The 20,034-nt window shown below is 39.3% G+C and overlaps 1 protein-coding gene across 8 annotated transcripts in view; it reads left to right on the top strand.

Moving 5' to 3' along the window:
- LOC148875504 (uncharacterized) overlaps nucleotides 1-20,034 on the top strand; it is a 63,368-nt gene that overhangs the window by 18,338 nt on the left and 24,996 nt on the right. For all 8 annotated transcript variants that reach the window (XR_016105067.1, XR_016105065.1, XR_016105068.1 and 5 more), the window contains exons 6-7: nucleotides 19,068-19,181; nucleotides 19,360-19,460. Coding sequence is in view for 3 of the 8 variants with exons in the window: in XM_088964823.1 (XP_088820949.1) it covers nucleotides 19,068-19,181; nucleotides 19,360-19,460 (215 nt within the window). In the remaining 5 variants the exon portion in view is untranslated. The remainder of the gene's footprint in view (nucleotides 1-19,067; nucleotides 19,182-19,359; nucleotides 19,461-20,034) is intronic.

Raw genomic sequence — 20,034 nt, 5'->3', positions numbered from 1 at the left:
TTGGGCTCCCACTCCCTCTGTGGTGCTTGAGTGTGATTGAAGGGATTGGCAATTTGTGTGGGGGTTTTTTGGGGACAGATGATTCCGTGGAAGAGCTGAAGACATGCGAATGGGTGAGAATGAAAGTTAAGGCTGGAGTGGTGATTCCAGAGAGGTTAGAAATAGTCGTAGGTGACCTTTCTTGCTGGGTGTGGCTTTTGCAGGAGAAGAGACCGAAGGTGAGCCTAAAAGAAAAGAGGGAGAGGGAGGAAAGGGAAAGGTCTTCAAGGGGTGAATTGGTGATGGGAGAGGCAGTGGTTTTAGTCCAAGATGAGATGGACAGCTCTAGGGGAAGATCGACGCCGGAGATGGGAGAGGAAGGTGTTTTGATAGGGGAGGCTGGAGTTGGAAGACAACCCGTGCCCAGGATGGATCCCTTGCGGCTGCCTCGTTTGTTGTGTGGGGATGAGAAAAAGAACACTTTGGAGAACCATTCGATCTTGGAATGTGACAGGGCAGGTTCTCCAATGTTTAAGTAATGAAGGGTCGGGAGTAAAAGAAGTTGGAGATTTTGGGGAAAGGGCAGCTTTGGAAAAGGAAGGGTCGAACACCCTTGACTTGGTACCTGAGAACTGGGAGCATCCGGTTCGGAACGAGTTGCAGAGTGACCAGAATCCAGTCTTTCTTAGCTAGAGAGAAGACTGACCAGGTCTGACGGAAGGCCCAAACTGGCTCTTGGCTTCTTCCCAACCAGTCACTATTGATAGGAGAACCCCTTGTCAGGCCTCAAAAGAAAGAGATAGCCAGAACAGAGGTCACGACCGAAACCTGTCCAGACTCCTCCAAATGCACAACAATCGAAATTTTCCTCCCCGACCTCGACAGGTTTTGGTATGGTGAACTCGTTAGCTGCTGTTCATACCCCTTGTGAGATGGCGGAAAATGGGATCTTAACCCTCTCTTTGCTCCAAAATGCTGAGGTGGAGGTGATGGAGGCTACCCCCTTGGCTATGCTGGAAGTTAGGGCCCCTCTGAGCCAAAGGCCGGAAGAAGTTGAGGCTCAAGTTGATTCTCAGACGCATGGGAAAGAAAGGGAAGAGAGAAGAACCTGTGTTCAAGATGCTCTTTTGAAAGCAAAGGATAAAGAGGAAGGGGAGGGGAGAAGAGAAGACAGAGGTAAGAAGGTGGCAGAAACCTCGAATTGGGTTATGCCAAAATTGCTGGGATTTGGAAACTTCTTGGGGGGTTTCAATAGAGGGTTTGGAGGAGGAGAAAGTGAGATACCTGGAAAGCATCGAAAAAAGATGTCTAGAGGAGAGAGGAAAATTACTAGTAAAAAAAAGGAATTTGGGGATGAGGAAAAACAGAGAAATGGTGAGGCTATATCTTGGGGTCTGAATGACAATGCAGGAAAAGGGGAGGGAGTGTCAAGAGGGGGAGGGGGGAAGAAGAAGATCTAAGGGGTTTGGGGATCTCTTTGTTCTATGGATCTGAAAATTATTTCTTGGGATGTGAGGGGGTTGGGGTCAGGAAGGAGGAGGATGGTGGTATGCAACTTCCTGAATAGGTGGAAGTCAGATGTGATCTTCTTCCAAGAGACAAAGCTGGAAGTTGTGGAGGCAGGAGTTGTTAGAAGCATTTGGGGGCAAGGTCACGTAAGATAGGTGAGCAAACCGGCCAGAGTTTCTGCCGGTGGTTTACTAATCTTATGGGACAGGCAAAAATGTAAGTTAATTTCTTCTCAGGTAGGTGAATTTTTTATTTCTGTAATTTTGGAGTTTGAAGGAGGCAGCCAAAGGCAATTCACCAATGTGTATGGTCCAACAGTCAGCTTGGACAGGGAGAAGCTTTGGGAGGATTTAACAAATGCTAGAAGGGGGCTCAACATTCCCTGGGTCTTGGGAGGTGACTTCAATGTTGTCAGGTTCATGGGGGACAGAAAGGGAGAAACCCGAAGAACTAGGGATATGAGAAGGTTTGTGGACTTTATTAACCAATTTGACTTAATTGACCTACCTCTCTTAGGTGGGCAATACACCTGGACAAATAATCAAGAGAACCCAGCTCTGGTTAAACTTGACAGATTTTTAATCTCACCGGTAGGGCTGTCAGTTGGACTGGATTTGGTCCAATCTGATCCAGTCCAGGACGAAATCTGATCCAAACCCCATACAAACTGAATCCAATCCAGTCCAACTGAAATGCAAATGGACCGGATTGGACCCAATCCGGTCCAAATTAAATGAAGCTTTATACATGAAACACGGATATTGTTTAAAAATTACAGATTTATCCAATCCGGTCCAAATTAAATGAAGCTTTATACGTGAAGCACGGATGTTGTTTAAAAATTACAGATTTACAGTCCAAACCAGATTGAAATGCAACACTTCATTCCATATTAAGAGTTTGTCAATATAATCTTTTAGAATTTAATTCTTCAATACTAATACAAAAAAAAAAGAAAAGAAAAGATGAGCCAAATTCCAACCATCTTGACAAGTTCTTAACCAAAGAATATGCAAGAGCTACTGCATACTGTTCTTATGCAGGTTATTACTTATCAATTGAATCCAAACAGATTCTGCTTTCTATTTCCTGCTTCTTGAGGAGCCACTAGCAGGTGCACTCCCCATGATGAACACCCCAAATAATGTGAGCACTCTGTGTGGGTGTATGGACACACCCCAAATGCTTTTCTCCTGAAATTTGCTGATTCTCTGAGAAACTATAATCCTGCAACAAAAGAAATGCAGTTAAGAACGAACTCCTTGTACTCTTATCCTGTGAAGAAAAAACAAATTTCAGCTAGACCACCAAACGATGCCAACTCCAATTACACGTCAAATTAGAAATTAGGGCAGGAGACTAGGGAATTGATTTTCTGGCAAACCAGGAACATGATTTTAATTGGGAGAGGAGTGAGGACCCACACAAAAAAACACAGTAAATGGGTCGCACCATAGAGTTAGAGATTTTTTAGGTAGAAAATCAAGATATTTAATTGATAGTCACCATGAATCTTTGCTGTCAAGATCATCCAACCCTTTATCCAATTTATTACCTAACATTTATGTTACAACAAATCATCATCATCATCACTCCAAGTCTCCAAACACAGCTTACTTGGAGTAAACAACTACCCAAAAAAAGTTGTCATCATCATCAGTCTGAGTTCTGCAATGCCTGTAAAACAAATGTATAGAAAGTGAAAGAATTAATTAATCAGTGGAAAACGGCTATGGACATGAAAAATGCTCAAGCTACCCAACTTCAAACAATATGTTTTACCATTTGAAAATGAACTTTGCATTGACTACTCTATCAGCCAATTAAACCACAAAGTTACAAGAAATAACCAACACTCACATCTAATAACCATTTGATTCAATCCAACTTGCACAGTTCAAATAAGTTAGTAGAATCTCCCCATGATCTATGTCTGGAACCTTGAATTTTGACCTGGTTACTAGTAAACAAATCCATGAGTTCCATGATCCATCACTCCATCAGCATTCTGGTTTAATTTTCTGTGCAGTCCAAGCCTGAGAACACTGTTTTGACTAGAAGCTCTGCCTTATTTTATCTTTTCTTTGTTAACCCAAAAGATATTGCTGTCACAGGACAGCAACCCAACCATGTTATTTTTAATATCATCACAACCCAACCATGTTATTGTTGTCACAGACTCACATGACAGATGATGGACTAGGTGGGTGAGATGCTCATCTCCGACTCTCTGAGTAGTAAGTGGTTCATGTCTGCTACTTCTATCAATGGTTTTGGGAATCAGAAACATTTGAACTATGAGGGTGTTGCAGAAATGATTAAAGCCAAAGACAACAATATGGATTAGACAGAACAGAACATGCAACATTTAATGGAACACATCTTCTATTTGGTATCCCTTTTGGTTCTGGAGTAAAAATATCATAGCACAGGAGGTGGGTGTTGGAGGCAGAGGACAAAGAAGGATTTATATTAATAATTTTCTAGTAGTCTAAAAAGATCTTTAATAGGATCTTACCAATTAGTATCCCTTTTTTATATGATTAGTAGTTCATCTATAAATTCTTCTTACATAAAAATATAAGAAATGGGATTTAGAAAACAACTGAATTTTAGTTTTTAATTCCCTGTTCTAGTGAAATTAAGAATAACTAGAGTGAGTATGACAACATTTAAAACACATTCAAAGAAACAGAGCAATTAACAAGGCAAAATTCCTAAGAATGCAATGGATAGTTCACTAAAAGTAATCAATCATGTCATCTGAAAAAAAAACAGTAAATTAAAAAGTATATTACTGTTGCAGTTCTAGAATGACCACTGAACAATAACTGAAAACTCTCCACTCTTGCTCCACTTCTAGCCCCACATATCTAGCTGCCCCTCCTTGACTGCTCTATCTTTTAAGACCTGTAAAATCTCACAAACAAAGCCCATCTCCCAATCAAAGAAGATTTTGCAAAATTTAGGAACCCACACAGTACCACCGCCTTCCATCACTACACATCCAGCCAGACAATAATCCTTACATTCAGCTAGTCTTTTGGACTGGTCCAATCCAATCCACTGTCTTATTGGACTATTCAACCTGGATTAGATTGGACTAGTATAATCCACATGAAAAATAATTCACATAGAACACCCCCTTCATCTTTCAATTTTTGGAAACAACACATGCACACCCAATCTATTTTCAAACCAGATGGTTCTCATTTGTTTTTAGAACTCACATGAAAAATAATTCACATAGAACACCCCCTTCATCTTTTTCTTCCAATATTTTGAGAATCATTTCTAGATGTTTTTAGATGCAATCCTACAATGGAATGACAAGATGGCCCATACATTTCCTAAAACGATAAATGTGGATTTTATTCTGTTACAATCTGTCACTAAAAGAGAAAACCCTGGTTTGTCAACAGTAAAAAATGGATGTATTGCCTACTATTTCTTGCCAATCAGTTCCTGAAAAGTTTGAGCAATCCAGTTTTTTTTTTATTTTTTGGGTAAGCAATATCTTCATTGTAAATCTAGGTCTTTCACTAGAGATGCTTTTGATTTGGCTCAAAAAGCAGAAGATGTGAAAGATCTTTGTAATTTGTGGATCTGAAATAGCAAACAACTGGCCGGAACAGCCACTACTTAACAATCAGGCATCTTAAGTTTGAATTTTCTAAAAGAAAAAAGAAACAGAAAACAGACTGATACTACCTAAGACAAAGCAACATTAAACATCACTAGACTTGGCACAAACACAATTAGACAACCACTTCAAAAATGAATCAAATAACAAACTAGACTACAAGACAGATGAGCTGCACCATCAAGGAAGCCAACTGAGGGGTGATATATTACCTATTTCAATGATCGATTGCAGTTCACAGAAGAGAGGTGGCCGTTGGAGAGAGAAAACTGGTGGAGATAAAAATGTTAGAGAGAAACTGCTGGAGAGAAAAAATGTCAGAGATAGCCGCTAGTGAAGACAATACATTTTCTGCACATGCAACTCAAGCAAACTAACAGAGATAGTCGCTGACTCGCCGGTGAGAGAACCATCGGAAAAAAGCCGTTGCAGAGAGTTCCCTTGGAGAAACCCTAGGTTGGAGACTTGGAGAGTTGGAGTCTGAAGTGAAGACAATATATTATCTGTAGATGCAGCTCAAGCAAACTGACGGAGATAGTCACCGACTCGCTGGTGAGAGAACCGTCGGAAAAAAAAAGAGACGTTGGAGAGAGTTCCCTTGGAGAAACCCTAGGTTGGAGACTTGGAGAGTTGGAGTCTGAAGTAAAATCGATCCTCAGGTGGTTTGTGGACTAATCAACTTCATCCGTTTCGGTCCACCAATTACTTAGGACCAAAATAATACGGACCAGTCCAACCCGATGCCAAAGCATGGACCGTCCAACCCGTCCAATTTAAATGCGATTTGGACGAGGTTCAACCTGAATCTGGTCCATTGACACCCCTACTCACCGGATTGGGAGGATACATATCAGCAAGTGAAGCAGGTGGCCCTTCCGAGGCCTGTTTCTGATCATACTCCATTTCAGCTGAGTTGTGGAGGTCAGGGATCCAGAAAATGCCCTTTCAAGATGGAAAATGCTTGGTTTGAAGAAGAGAATTTAGTGCCTTTACTTTCCTCAAAGTGGACAATCAGATTTTGAGGTCTCTAGCTCTCATATCTTGGCTAAGAAGTTAAATTCAATTAAAGAGTTGCTTAAATCTTGGAAGCAGGAGTTTAGAGATCAGTCGGATTCTAAAAAGAAAAAGTGCCTCGAACTGATAAAAAATATTGACTTGGCCGAGGAGAATGGTCCCTTACTTGAAGAGGATAGGAAGAAAAGGTCTGAAGCAAAATTGGTTCTTGATAATCTAGCATATAGGGATGAGCTGAAATGGAGGCAAAGATAAAAAATCAGCTGGTTGAAGGATGGGGATAGAAACTCCGGCTTCTTTCACAAGATGGTAAATGCAAGGAAAATAATCAATCATATTGAAAAATTGGAGTTTGAAGGCCAAGTGTGCGAAACTTGGACTGAATTAAAAAACATCACAACCCACTACTTTTCAGATTTGTTCAAGGAGAACTGGAAAAGGAGACCTCTCCCACTAGATCTGCCTTTCAATAAATAATCAGCAGCACAACAAAGAGAGTCAGAAGCTCCATTTTCAGAGGAAGAAATATGGCAAGTGATTAAAAAAACTGGAAGTGGATAAGTCACCAGGGCCGGATGGTCTCACAAACATCTTCTATAAGAAGTGCTGGGAGGTAATTAAAGGGGACCCTCTTAAAGTGATTCAGGAGTTGCATTCCAATGCTGCCCTTGAGAGAAGTCTGAATGCTACTTTCATATCTCTGATTCCGAAGGTGGAAGGAGCTACAAACATGAGGGATTTCAGACCTATAAGCTTACAGAACAACTTCTATAAAATCCCGGCCAAGGATCTGGCTGAACGAATGAAAAAGGTGCTAAACTCGGTGAATTCCAAGAACCAATTCTCTTTTGTGCCAGAAAGACAAATGCTGGACAGTGTTCTAGTGGCAAATGAACTGATTGGTTCTAGGAAAAGAGAAGGAAAGCCTGGGCTGCTGTGCAAGTTAGACTTGGAAAAGGCCTATGATCACTTGAATTGGAGGTGCCTGGATTTTGTTCTGGAAAGAATGAATTTTGGGCAAAAATGGAGAAATTGGATTAAAGTATGCACCACTTCAAAGTTTTCAGTCTTGGTTAATGGTCAGTCAGCTGGCTTTTTCAAAAGTTCCAGAGGTCTTTGGCAAGGAGATCCCCTCTCTCCTCTTCTATTTGTTTGTGTGATGGAGGTTCTCTCTGCCCTTGTGAGTAGGGTGGGAGAGGAGGGTATTTAGCAAGGTTTTGAAGTGACTCTGGGTGGAGAAAAGGTGCAGCTGCTTAGATTTGCTGATGACACACTATGTTTCATTGATGCTAACTTGGAGCAATTGGGTGTGCTTCTTTGGGTGTTGTGCTGGTTTGAAGTAGTATCAGGATTGAAAGTCAACTGGGTCAAAAGCAGGTTAGTTCCGGTGGGAAAGGTGGAAAATATAGAAAACTTGGCAGAGGTGCTTGCTTGCCAATTTGGTTTCCTTCCAACCTCTTATCTTGTCTCCCTCTAGGATCTAAATGTACCTCATCTCTGATCTGGGAGCCAGTGGTGGAGAGGTTAGAAAGGAAACTGGCAGGCTGGAAGACCAAGTATCTTACTTTGGGGGGAAGAATTACTCTTCTCAAGAGTGCCTTATCAAATCTGCCTTCCTATTTTCTGTCTCTTTTCCCAATGCCAAGAAAAGTATCCCAAAGAGTGGAAAAATTGCAGAGGGATTTTTTATGGAATGGGTGGGAAGAAGAGAAGAAAATTCACCTAGTTAGCTGGTGGAGGAGATTAATTGCAATAAGGCTCTTTTTGGGAAATGGATTTGGATATTTGGTAGAGAAATAGGAAGTTGGTGGAGGAGATTAATTGCAAAGTATAATTCTGACAATGGGGACTGGGTTACTACCAATTCCTTGATCTCTCTTGGGTGCTTGATTTGGAAGAAAGTAATGAAAGTCTTCCCATTATTGAGTAATGGCCTTTTGGTGAAGCTGGGGAATGGCCGGAGAATTAGGTTCTGGAAAGATGTGTGGTGCTCTAATAAACCCCTTGCCAATGTGTTCCCTCAGCTATTCCAAATGGCAGAAAACCAAGAAGCCTTGGTTGCTGACTGCTGAGATTAGAAACAACACTTGTCTTTGGGGCCCCTCATTCAGAAGGAATTTTCAGGATTGGGAACTAGTTCAAGTCTTAGGGATGTTGGAGATGTTATCTACTCAATCTCTGGATTTATTAGAAGAAGACTCTTGGATATGATCTCGGGGTAAAGATGGGCTGTTTTCTGTTTCTTCGTTTTCCAGGATCCTTTCAACTGATGAAGGTGCTGATTTCCCTGCTGATAAAGTATGGAACCAGATTGTCCCTTCAAAGCTTAATGCTTTGATCTGGGCTGTGGCTCTGGATAAGTGCCTTACCAAGAAGAATCTGGAGAGGAGAGGTGATGTAGGACCAGCTCAGTTCTAGTCTTTGAAGAATATTGAATGGTCTTCTTGATCAGAGTTTTATGGCTGTTAATGGCTATAATGGCTTCTTAAAGGAATAAGAGAGAAAATAGGGAGAGAAAGAAGAGAGAAAATACCTGGAATCACTCACAGGGTATCTAGAATCATTCTAGGGCATGGGAATCACTCACCATAGCTAGCATAAGCTGAAGAAAACTCAATATAATTCATTGCCTTTGTGTAAAACGTCCATACATATTTATAGGAGTCGAACTGTTAGACTCAATAGTCCTAGTAGGAGACAAACTAAGTTGTCATATCTTATTTCAATTCAAAGAGGATTCAATAACTCTCATCCTACTTATGCAATGACTCTAAAATTTTAAACATAAGCAAACTATAACAATACAATTTAAACTAGGGCTGTTCACGGGTCGGGTTGGGTCGGTTTACTGGGGTTTTCCCAACCGACCCGACCTGGTCGGGTTACCTGAGATGGAATCCAAAACCGACCCAGTGTTAAGCAAAACCGACCTGGTCGGTTTGAGTCGGGTTGGGTCGGTTTGGGTCGGTTTCGGTTTTGCTCTTGTACAAAAAGGATATATATATATATATATAAACAAAAATATACATACAAATATATTGGAATATATATTTTCTGGAAATATATATCTCACATATTTCAGAATATATATCTTTAGATATAGATTTTTTCAGATATTTCAGTTTTTATGTAAAGCTGAATTATCTTTATTTAACAGTTTTAAATATAAAATATATTTAAATTAAAACCGAAATATATATTTAAATAGATTAGGTTTTTCATACAAAACTGAAGTTTTTTGTGCAAATATATCATCATTAACCGGATTTTTTTCAAAGCTTAAACTTAAACAAAACACAAATAAAATATATCAACTTGTAACATGCATTAAACTAAAAAAATTAAATAAAAAAATACTAACCTTTGAATGACTGAAGTTGAGACTTGAGCTTGAGTTGAGAGAATGAGAACTTTGAGAAGATGGGAGTTGGGAGAGCCAAGTTCAAATGATGTCTTGAAGTTGAGACTTGAGAACTTGAAATTTAAAATTTTTGATTCTTGAGTTGAGAGTCAAATTGTATTAGAGAATAGAGATTGTGCTTGAGTTGAGGGGCTAAGGCCTAAGGGGGGTGGACCAAGTTAGAATTAGAATAGAAGACAAAAGTTATAAAGAAAATAGAAAGTCAAACTGTTTTATAGAAAGAAGGCTGAAATTTGTATATTTCAAGAAACTTTCTAAGTTCTAATCTAAGTAAAAAAGGACACCTAATTCTAATTGTAATTGCCTAATTGGTTGCCTATTGGGTGTAAAGGACTATAGAAACTAGGATAGAGACAACTTAGTTAAGTAGGAACTAGAAGACTAGGTTAGGTTGTAATTAGGAATTAGGTTAGAGGCAACTTAGTTAAGTAGGAACTAAGTCGGTTCGGTTCGGGTTGGTTTCAGTTTTCACACAAGAAAACCGAAACCGACCCAAACCATCGGTTTATGAATTGAAACCGACCGGTGCTTATGAAAACCCGGCCAACTCGGGTTGGGTCGGTCCGGGTTGGTTGGTTTGGTCGGGTTGGGCCTTCCTATGAACAGCCCTAATTTAAACCATATCATTGGACCCCACAGAAATTTGCAAAAATGAAAAAAATACCCCTCTTGTCCAAAAATGCAGAAATGCATAAAATATCATAAAATTCCAATTTTAACTCTTCAGCTCCTGCATCAAGAGGTATGCAGTTGCAGGATTATTCTTGTGTGTTATGCAACCAAGGGGAGGAGGCAGCAGCCACCTATTTCTGCATTGTCCCATCTTCAGCAAAATCTGGAACCACTTCTTCCCCTCTAGGCAGCTATCTTGGGCCATGCCTGCATCTATTCTGGATCTCTTATGGTGCTGGGATCAGAGAGGCTTATCTAAGTCAGGAAAAAGTGTCTGGCTCTCAATTCCTGCGGCTGTGATTAGCACCACTTGGGCTGAAAGAAACAAAAGAATTTTCCAGGATAAGCACAGTGTGGATCAACTGTTGTCCTGTATTGTTGGACAACTAATCTCTTGCAATGCTGTATCTTTAGGGGTTCAACCAAGGGTTTTGGGAGCTCAGCTGATTGCTGGCAGCTTATCTGTAATTTTTATGGCTTTCTTGGCCCCAGGCTTTATGGATTTGGAGCCCCATGTATTTTGTAATATGATTCTGATGAAATAAAATTACTTTACCTTTTTCAAAAAAAAAAAAAAAGAAAAAAAAAGAGAGACAGTAAAGTGCTAGTGTTCATTCTTGTGCACTTATGTCTCTGTGTAGTCTGAAATGCGCATGGCATTTGTTTCTAAGATGGCATCTGAATTAAACAAGGGTGAGAAATTGAATGGCATGAGTAAGGAAAGGAAGACAATTTGGATTCTATCTATCAAATGTATTTCACCGGTTGACCAATTATGTGGCCATGGGATGGCTAGTACATAATTGTGGATACATAGTGAGTAGAGAGAGGTCAGGCACAATCTTTGAGGGATTAGGTATGCTTGATCTGTTGTAACTGAATCTGTGTGAGGAATAGCGAGATCACATTCTATTCATGATTCTTTTTGGCTAGTAGCCACTATGTAATCCCTAACGGGTGCATAGTTTTTGAGCTCCCAAGTATAGGTGTGCTTTCCGGTTGCACAATCCATTTGTTGTATGCATTTCACCAAGTTAGTTGGGCATTGTTGTGCCCATCATGTGCGAGTAGGAGATGTTGGAAATTGGATTCAGATTTGGGGTGCCCATGATGGCTGACCTGACCTGATCCATAACAAGAGGGAGGGGGAGGAGTTGTGCATAGTTGAGTAACTGCCCACAACTCCCCCAACGTGCTGGGAGTTGCAACTCCCATGCAAAACTGGCACAAGAAGAAAAAAGAAAAAAAGTCTCTCACCTCTCCCATTTATTTGTACTTTTGCTCTTTGTTGTACATCTAATTTATGTACTCTCTTTCTTTTGTACTCTCTTCATCCTCTGGTTCGAATTTTATTGGTTTTTTTGGAAGTGTGTGTTGTTGCCTTTCGTCTCCCAATGGCATCAGAAAGGACAGAGGTTCTTCCTATTAAATTCAATGGCACAAACTACGCATTATGGAAGTTTAACTTTCAATTCCATGTCAAAGCTAATGGTCTTTGGGGATATCTAGATGGCTCTGTATCTAAACCTGATGGTTCTGATATTAAGGGCCTTAATCAGTGGAAGATCGACAATGCAAAAATTGCATCATGAATCCTAGGTTTAGTCGAAATTGATATTGCTATTTAGAGGTGTTCGATTGCTGATAAACCTTCTCGATATATTGGTACATCTCATAGGCTGTTCTGTACCCTCTAGACAATATTAGATAGAGGTTGACATCTTCTCGTACTATCAAGGAGACAAAAAGGTCCAAGAATATTATGTAGGGTTCATTAACCATTGGACAGAATATGAGTTCACATGGGAAAGGATCCACCAGACTATTGTGTGAAGTACATGAAGGAACACCTTGACAGGAGGAAGATTATGCATTTCCTAATGCATCTAAAGCCCGAGTTTGAAATTGTTAGATTTAACATCCTAAACCGAGGAACACTTCCCGACTTAGATACTATCCTTGGGGAAATTTTGAGAGCGGAAACCGGATTGGCTACACAGACTACACTGGATGGGAGAAAAAATTCCAAAATTGATGCTGTCTTCCTGGAAACTAAACCAAAAGGGAAGAAGGACTTCTCTAAGGTACAATGTTATGAATGTAAGGAGTTTGAGCACATTGTCTCTCATTGTAAGAAAAAAGAATACATGCACATATTGCAAGCAGGTCGGCCATATTGTTACTGAATGTCCTACCCAGCCTCAGAAAGGTAGTGGAACAAATCAGAAGAAAGGAAGTTACAAGGCCTATCTGACTGTTGTAGATGGTTCAAATGCCTCCTCTATTACTTCTGTAGCTGGCCGAAATGACACCTTCGGTGGCATGTCTGAAGAACGGATTCGACGGCTCATGTCCTCGGTCATTTCCTCAACCTTCTTTGCTAGTGGTCAATCTAGTAAGCCACCGACCTATTGTCCTTCACCAAACCGCCTCTGATATATTGACTTAGGAGCCTCTAACCATATGACAGGGGCCACACTTGGTTAGAATCCCAAACTCCATCCTCCCAATAAACATATTGTCACTACAAATGGTGAAAAATTGGATATACTTGGCTGTGATGATCTGTATTTATCTACTTCTAAGTCATCTCCGTTTCATTTATCCAAAACTTTATTTGTACCTAAGCTCACCACCAATTTGCTTTCTGTTGGCCAACTTGTAGAGGAAGGTAAAACCGTCTCATTCACTTTTGATGGTTGTTTGATACAGGACCAACAAATTGGGAGGTGAAGGGGAAGGGGCATAGACTAGGAAGACTATTTTCTTTGGAGTTTGAGAAGAATAAGACTGCACCTATTTCTACTTCGTGTTTGCTTTCTACTACTTCTAGCTTTGAATATTTTAATTGTAATAACGATTAGCATTTGTGGTGTAAATGCTTTGGCCATCCGTTTTCTAAGAAACTTGATCAGTTATTTGCTTCTAGTATTTTACCTATTTCTACAGTTTCCTTTAAGATTGTGAATAAAAATTTCATTACTTGTGGTTTATGTAAGAGTCATATTTTATCTTTTCCTTCTCACTCTGAGCATGCTACAGTTCCTTTTTATTTAATACATAGTGATGTCTGGTTGTTGTTTCCAGTTGTCTCACGGTTGGGATATAAGTACTTTGTAACCTTTATTGATGATTACATCCGTTTCACTTCGGTTTATTTTCTTCGAAAGAAATCTGAAGTGTACACTGTTTTTAAACTCTTTTGTACCTATGTTACTACCCAATTTGATGCTTGGATATGTGTGCTATGACCGGATTCAGGGGAGAGTATGTTGATGGGGACTTCCAAATTTATTTAAAACATGGAATTCAACCCCAAATATCCTGTCCAGGCACTCCACAACTAAACGGGGTAGCAGAAAGGAAGAATGGGCATATCTTGAATGTAGTTAGAACACTTCTACAAGATTACCATGTACCCTCTTGGTTTTGGGTGGAGGCGGTTAGCATTGCTGTGTATTTCATAAATTGTCTTTCGTCATCTGTTTTGAATAATTCCTCTCCTTTTCAATCTCTCTTTCACAAACCCCCAAACCTATTTATGTCAGGGTTTTTGGTTGTGTGTGTTTTGTTCACCTTCCACCTCATGAATGCACTAAGTTAACTACACAAGTAGCTTTGTGTGCCTTTATGGGGTACAGTTCTGAACATAAAGGGTTCCTTTGCTTTGATCATTCATTTTGTCTTATTAGAGTCTCTCGTAATGTAGTTTTTCGTGAGAGTGTCTTTTTTTTGAATATATTGTAAAATTCCCAACTCCTTCCATTTCCTTGTTTCATAGTTTTGACTCTACAGGTACCTCAGATATACCATTGCCACCTCTGCAACAACTTTAGACCTACTTCAGGAAGAAACGGTCTTCTTCAGTCTCAATGCTCCCTCTGCTCCACCTCCAGTTGCTGATCCAATCACTCCAGTTGCCTCAGTAAGTGTACCTGATCTTCCCCTTGAACCCATTGCACCCGCTTTATGCCATTCCTCTAGAATTTCTTGCCCACTTGATCGTTATGGTTTTTCACTAGACCATAACTCCTTTTCTGTTGTTTTATCTACCACAAACATTCCTAGATCTTACCAGCAGGCTGTAGTAGAACCACATTGGAAAGATGCCATGGATCCTAAGATTTGAGCACTTCTTGAGAATGACACTTGGGACTTGGTCAAAGCTCTACCTGAGACATCTCTCTTAGGAAGTCGATGGGTCTACCTTGTAAAACTGAAATATGATGGAAGCCTATATAGATACAAGGCTATAAATAGGAATATGGGATAGACTATGAGGAGACCTTTGCTCATGTAGCTAAAATGACCACTGTACGACTTCTAATGACTGTATCTGCAGCCAAACAGTGGACAATCCATTAAATGGACATCAAGAATGCTTTTCTCCATGGGGAGTTGAAGGAGACAGTCTATATGTAGCCCCCTCTTGGATATTGTATAGACCTGCGGCTTGTTTGTTGTTTGAAGAAGTCACTTTATGGCCTGAAGCAAATTCCTAGAGTCTGGTTTGAGAAGTTCAGATCTGTCATGACTGATGCTGGTTTTATCCAGAGTTCTTCTAATTAATCTTTATTCAACTTAAGGCGGAAGTAGGGAGTAGCGATATTACTTCTTTATGTCGATATACTCATTACAGGGGATGATACAAAAGGAATTGCTAAGGTACAACAGTTACTCAGTGAGTCCTTTAAGATGAAGGACTTGGGGCCTTTGACATATTTCTTGAGACTTGAAGTGAGTAGAAACTTTCGGGGCTATTTTGTTAACCAACAAAAGTATATGACTGATCTCGTTAAATTGGCAAATCTTAGTGATTTCAAGATTGTGGACACCCCACTAGAACTGAATTTGAAACTTTGCCAAGATGATGGTTCTCTTCTTGAAGACCCTACCCTTTAATCTATCTCACCATTACTCGGCCAGATATATCTTATGCAGTTTAGCTGGTGAGCCAGTTCGTGTCTTCTCTAAGACAACCTCATTTACCTGTAGTTCATTAGATCATTAGATATGTGCGAGGCACCTTGTCACACGGGATATTTTTCTTCTCCTCATCCCCTATTAACCTTACAGATTATGCAGATGCTGATTGGGCTGGATGCCCTGACATCTGACGGTCCACTACTAGCTGGGGTGTATTCTTAGGAACTCTCTTATCTTGTGGAAGTGCAAGAAACAACCTACTGTATCCAAATCTTCCACTGAAGTTGAATACATGGCTATGTCTTTTGTGTGTAGTGAGATCATATGGCTTCAGGCTCTTCTACTTGAAATACGTAATGAACCATCACCGTCTATTCCTCTCTATGTAGACAATGTTAGTGCAATCAAAATTGCTTCCAACCTTGTCTTCCATGAGCGCACCAAACACATAGAAGTTGATTGCTACTTCATCTGCGATCTCCTTCTTGAGGGTATTATATCTCTTCCTCGTGTCTCCTTCGGGCTACAACTAGCAGACCTGTTGACTAAATCTGACTTGGGCTCGACATCTTATTCTCATGGACAAACTGATGCTTATTCCTAGGCATCAGTTTGAGAGGGAGTGTAGAGGCAGTGAGAAGATCTAGCCGCAAAGCTATTTTTGTACTTTTACTCTTCTTTGTTTTACATCTAATTTATGTACTCTCTTTCTTTTGTACACTAAGGGCAGATTTGTCCTTTTACCTTTTATAATATAAATATATCTTGTAGGGTTTCGACTGACACAAGGTGTCACACCCACCAGTCTTTTGTTTCTCTCTCTCTTTCTGAACTTTCGACTTGACTTTGACATGTTATTGGTCTCTTTTTGTTCTCTGAGAAAAATTGGTGAGGTATATGAACTGTGAAAACTGAGCTTTTTCCTTCATTGTGGTTGTGCTTGGATTGGCTGAGTTGTTACATGGTTCAACCGGTTTTTAGATTTTGGGTCATAGTTGTCAAGGCGATGCCTAGGCGTGTAGGCGCTTTTTAGGGCTCGCCTCACCCAAACACCATATGGTCTCAAGTGATTATATATAACCTGTTACTTGTTACCTGTTTTAATATTCTTTTTATATTATAAGTTTATAATATAAGCATAGACTTGATGCACCAAATCATTATTTTTATTTTTTTCATATTATAATAAATTTTTTATTAATTTCTAATCTTCTTAATTGAGAGATATGATATTCAAAGAGAGTTTGAGAGATATCCTCGTCAAGGTTCCAAGTTGTATGTCTCAGAAAGGGAAATCAATCACATTCAAGGTATGGTTTCTTCTTCTTCTTCTTCTTTGGAACCAAAAACAGGGGCTTTGCCCCTTCCTTTTTTTTTGGAGCAAAAACAGGGGCTCTGCCCCTCCTTTTTTTTTTTTTGGAACAAAAACAGGTCTCCGCCCCCTTCTTTCCTCCTCCTCTTCTCTTCGTCTTCTACTTCTGGAACAAAAACAGGGGCTCCACCCCTTCTTTTTCTTTTTTTGAGCAAAAACAGTGGCTCCGCCCCTTCTTTCCTCTTCTCTTTGCCTTCTACTTCTGGTACAAAAAACAGGGGCTCCACCCCTTCTTTCCTCCTCTTCTCTTCATCTTCTACTTCTGGAGCAAAAAACAGGGTCTCCACCCCTTCTTTTTCTTTTTTTTTTGAGCAAAAACAGGGGATCTGCCCCTCCTTTTTCTTTTTTGTGGAGTAAAAACAGGGGCTTTGCCCCTCCTTTTTTGAACAACAACAGGGTCTCCGCCCTTCTTCTTCTTCCTCTGGAACAAAAAACACAGGTCCATTTCTTTTTCTGTAAGAAAGATAGGGGCTCTGCCCTTCTGTTATTTCTATTTCAACGACAAAAATAGGGGTTCATCCCCTTTTTATTTTATTTATTTTTAGACATTAAGCGATGCCTAGGCGACCAGGCGACTAAGTGCTCGCTTGTCGCTTAGGTTTGCCTTGGCGCCTTGAAAACTGTGTTTTGGATTTTGCTTAAAAGAGGTGTCATTTTCTCATCTTTAAAGCATTATATTAGTTTATATGATGAGGGGTCACCTTATGTCTCTGTAGGTTACAGTTGTATTTCTTTTCTTTTTAAGCTAATGTAAGTTACCGTTTCCTATAAAAAAATGGTTAGTTTATTAGTTAAATATACTTTAGAATAATTGATTTTTATAATATTTTATTTATTTAACAGTTAATTGAATGCCAATCAGATGGTTGAAACCAAGGTTCAAACTTCAAAGTATTGAAACTCTCGATATGAAAAAATTGCATATAAGAGTTTTGTTCAATTGAAACTATTTTTTTCTTGATTTTACAAATTTTCGGTGGATATGCTATGACCTCTAATATCATTTACAACCATTGAAATAACCTAAAGTATCCAACATATATGTGACCCTGAAAACCGATATGTATTGCATGATATGCACTGATACATTGCGATATTTTGAACCTTGGTTGAAAGTCATATTAATCCTGACCTTTAGCATGGGTCCTTACATGTGACCCATCATGTTGTGGGATCTTAGGGGCCGTTTGATATTGACTGAAGTTGCTCAACTGAAAGACTTGTTACTTTGTCTTTTAGTTGTTAAATTAATTAAATGATAAGTTTTCATGAGTATAATGATCTACCCAACTTTGGTTTCAGCCAGTACGGAGCCCACAACCTCCTTAAATACTTATTCACTAAAGGACAAAGCAATAAGCTGTTTAGTTCAGCATCTTCAGCTGTTATCAAACATTCACTTAGTAAATCTCCTAAATATGTAATTATGTAAACCATGGAAACTATGGATTCGTGGATTCTTTGTTCCTTGGATATGATTTTACTTTGTAAAAATTGTGACCTCAATAAGTAGAATCAAGACGTAGATTTTTAATTTTCCATGATGTGAGTCTTAACTCTAGATTTTTTTTTGTCTCTACCTAGATTATGCCATTATGGAGATGGGTTTACAATTTGCCCATCCCATTTTTTTACAGTGAAGATCCCACACTCAAAGGTGTACTTAAAGCAGTCACAGGACCATTTTTACCCTGTAAAATCCAGACTTTTATCTTTGTAGCTGTGTCTCTAGTTCACTATGTGCAATCTTTAGCCCAGGCACTAAACAAAACTGAATGGTGAAACAGGAATCATGTAGCTAACCCCAGATAGTTCACTATGTATGTATGTGGTAGCAAGTATGACATCAAAATTTTAAGCAAAGAAAGAAATTACCTGAAAGTGGATTTTCTAATGAATTGCCTTGAAACTCTTCTAGAGAATATTAGTTCTTGTTTGAGATGATTATACATGTGTCTTTTTCGGTCTGGAAGCGGAAACTGTTGTTTTGCACTCTACATATTTGCATTTGTACTCCTTCCAAACTCAGCCTTAGCAGTCTCAGTTATATGGATGCTAATCTTGCTTGTGGGTTTAAATTGGATTTGCTTCCAAGTTGAAGGGTGCATGAGGAAGAGATTTGATAAAAGAAGATTGATTTGATTGGGAAACTAATTGGACTTGGAGTTAGAGAAAGAAGTATACTAGCTTAAAGGGATTCTTTGGTGGGACCCATTGTCCATGTGCCATATTTGAAAAGCCACTATTTTCTGAATAAAAGAGCTAGCTATGTGGCTGGGAAAGAATGTCTCCATGTAAGCAGTATTTGTGTATGTGCTTATTGCGAAAATAAAACCTAGCATAATGGCAATTTCTTGAGCATGCCAAACACTGAGTAGCTTCTTTCTTATATCGTTTTATCCTACACATTGTGTTTCTGAATTCCCAGTCGCTTGTGCAAGCAGTCTCTTCTCAGTTTTACACATTTGTGGTGCAGTGCCTGTTATTGCATGTGGACCTTCTAAGTATGACTGATCTGTGAACTGAAATAGATTACCTTGCGAAGGACATGGGAAAAGATGACACTTTGGTACAAAGTAAAGTTTCTATGCTGCGCGTTTTTCCAAACAATTTTTCTACCAAGTTCTGAGGATCTCAATAAAAAGGTAAGCTTGCTTGCCTTCTTGTTTTATCAAACATATTGACCTTTTTATGTTTTTCGTACCATGTTGTTACTTAAGAAGGAAATCTATATCATGTTTCTAACTTTTGATTTTCCTTTATATTTGATGATTGGAACTCTGTATGTTGGATTGACTATATCTTGGTTGTACTTATCTCCAGCTGAAGGAAATGGATGATGTGGACATGTTAACTCTTATGGTTCAAGAGATGAGCAAGGCATTTCCCACTTTGATGGAGACCCTCCTTTATGAACGAGATCTGTTAGTATCTTTTGATTCCATATCATGCTGAACTGCTTAGTGATTTTATGGCCTGAGAATAATTTTGTAGGGATGACTCTGCATCTGAACATATTATTTTCCATGGTTAGTTGATCCTTTGTTTTCTACTTTTCTTTTTTCCTATGATTTTTAATTTGTATGGTGTATCTAAATAATAAGGAAGCTGCTATTAACCTCTAACAGTTTATTTTGTATTACTTAACTAAGCCTTGTCCTAACTCTTAACTACACATGTTTAGCTATATGAATCCTGTTATGCCATTGCGCTTTGTTCAGTGCTGTTATCCATTGTTAAGTTGCACTTTATTTCATATATCAAGAAAGGAATATTTCATGATATATGTTTTTTAAAATAACTCAATGCATGTAATTTTGTGATGGAAAGAGTTTCTTGTATGAGCTGATATTGAAGGTGCTAACTGGTTTGCCAGTAAAGTTTCTTATAGTAGAGATGTGGGGTCCAATCCTTTACCATGGTTGAGGAAGGACTTTCGTGGTTTTGAGGGCTACTCCCCATTGTGTATCTCATTCACCTAGCCAAATATATAAGCTG

This window comes from Nelumbo lutea, chromosome 1 (assembly GCF_056320005.1).
Source record: "Nelumbo lutea isolate HS-2025 chromosome 1, American lotus-T2T, whole genome shotgun sequence".
Lineage (NCBI taxonomy): Eukaryota > Viridiplantae > Streptophyta > Magnoliopsida > Proteales > Nelumbonaceae > Nelumbo > Nelumbo lutea.
The sequence above is the reverse complement of the archived record's forward strand: the minus strand, read 5'-3'. Positions and strand labels throughout refer to the sequence as shown.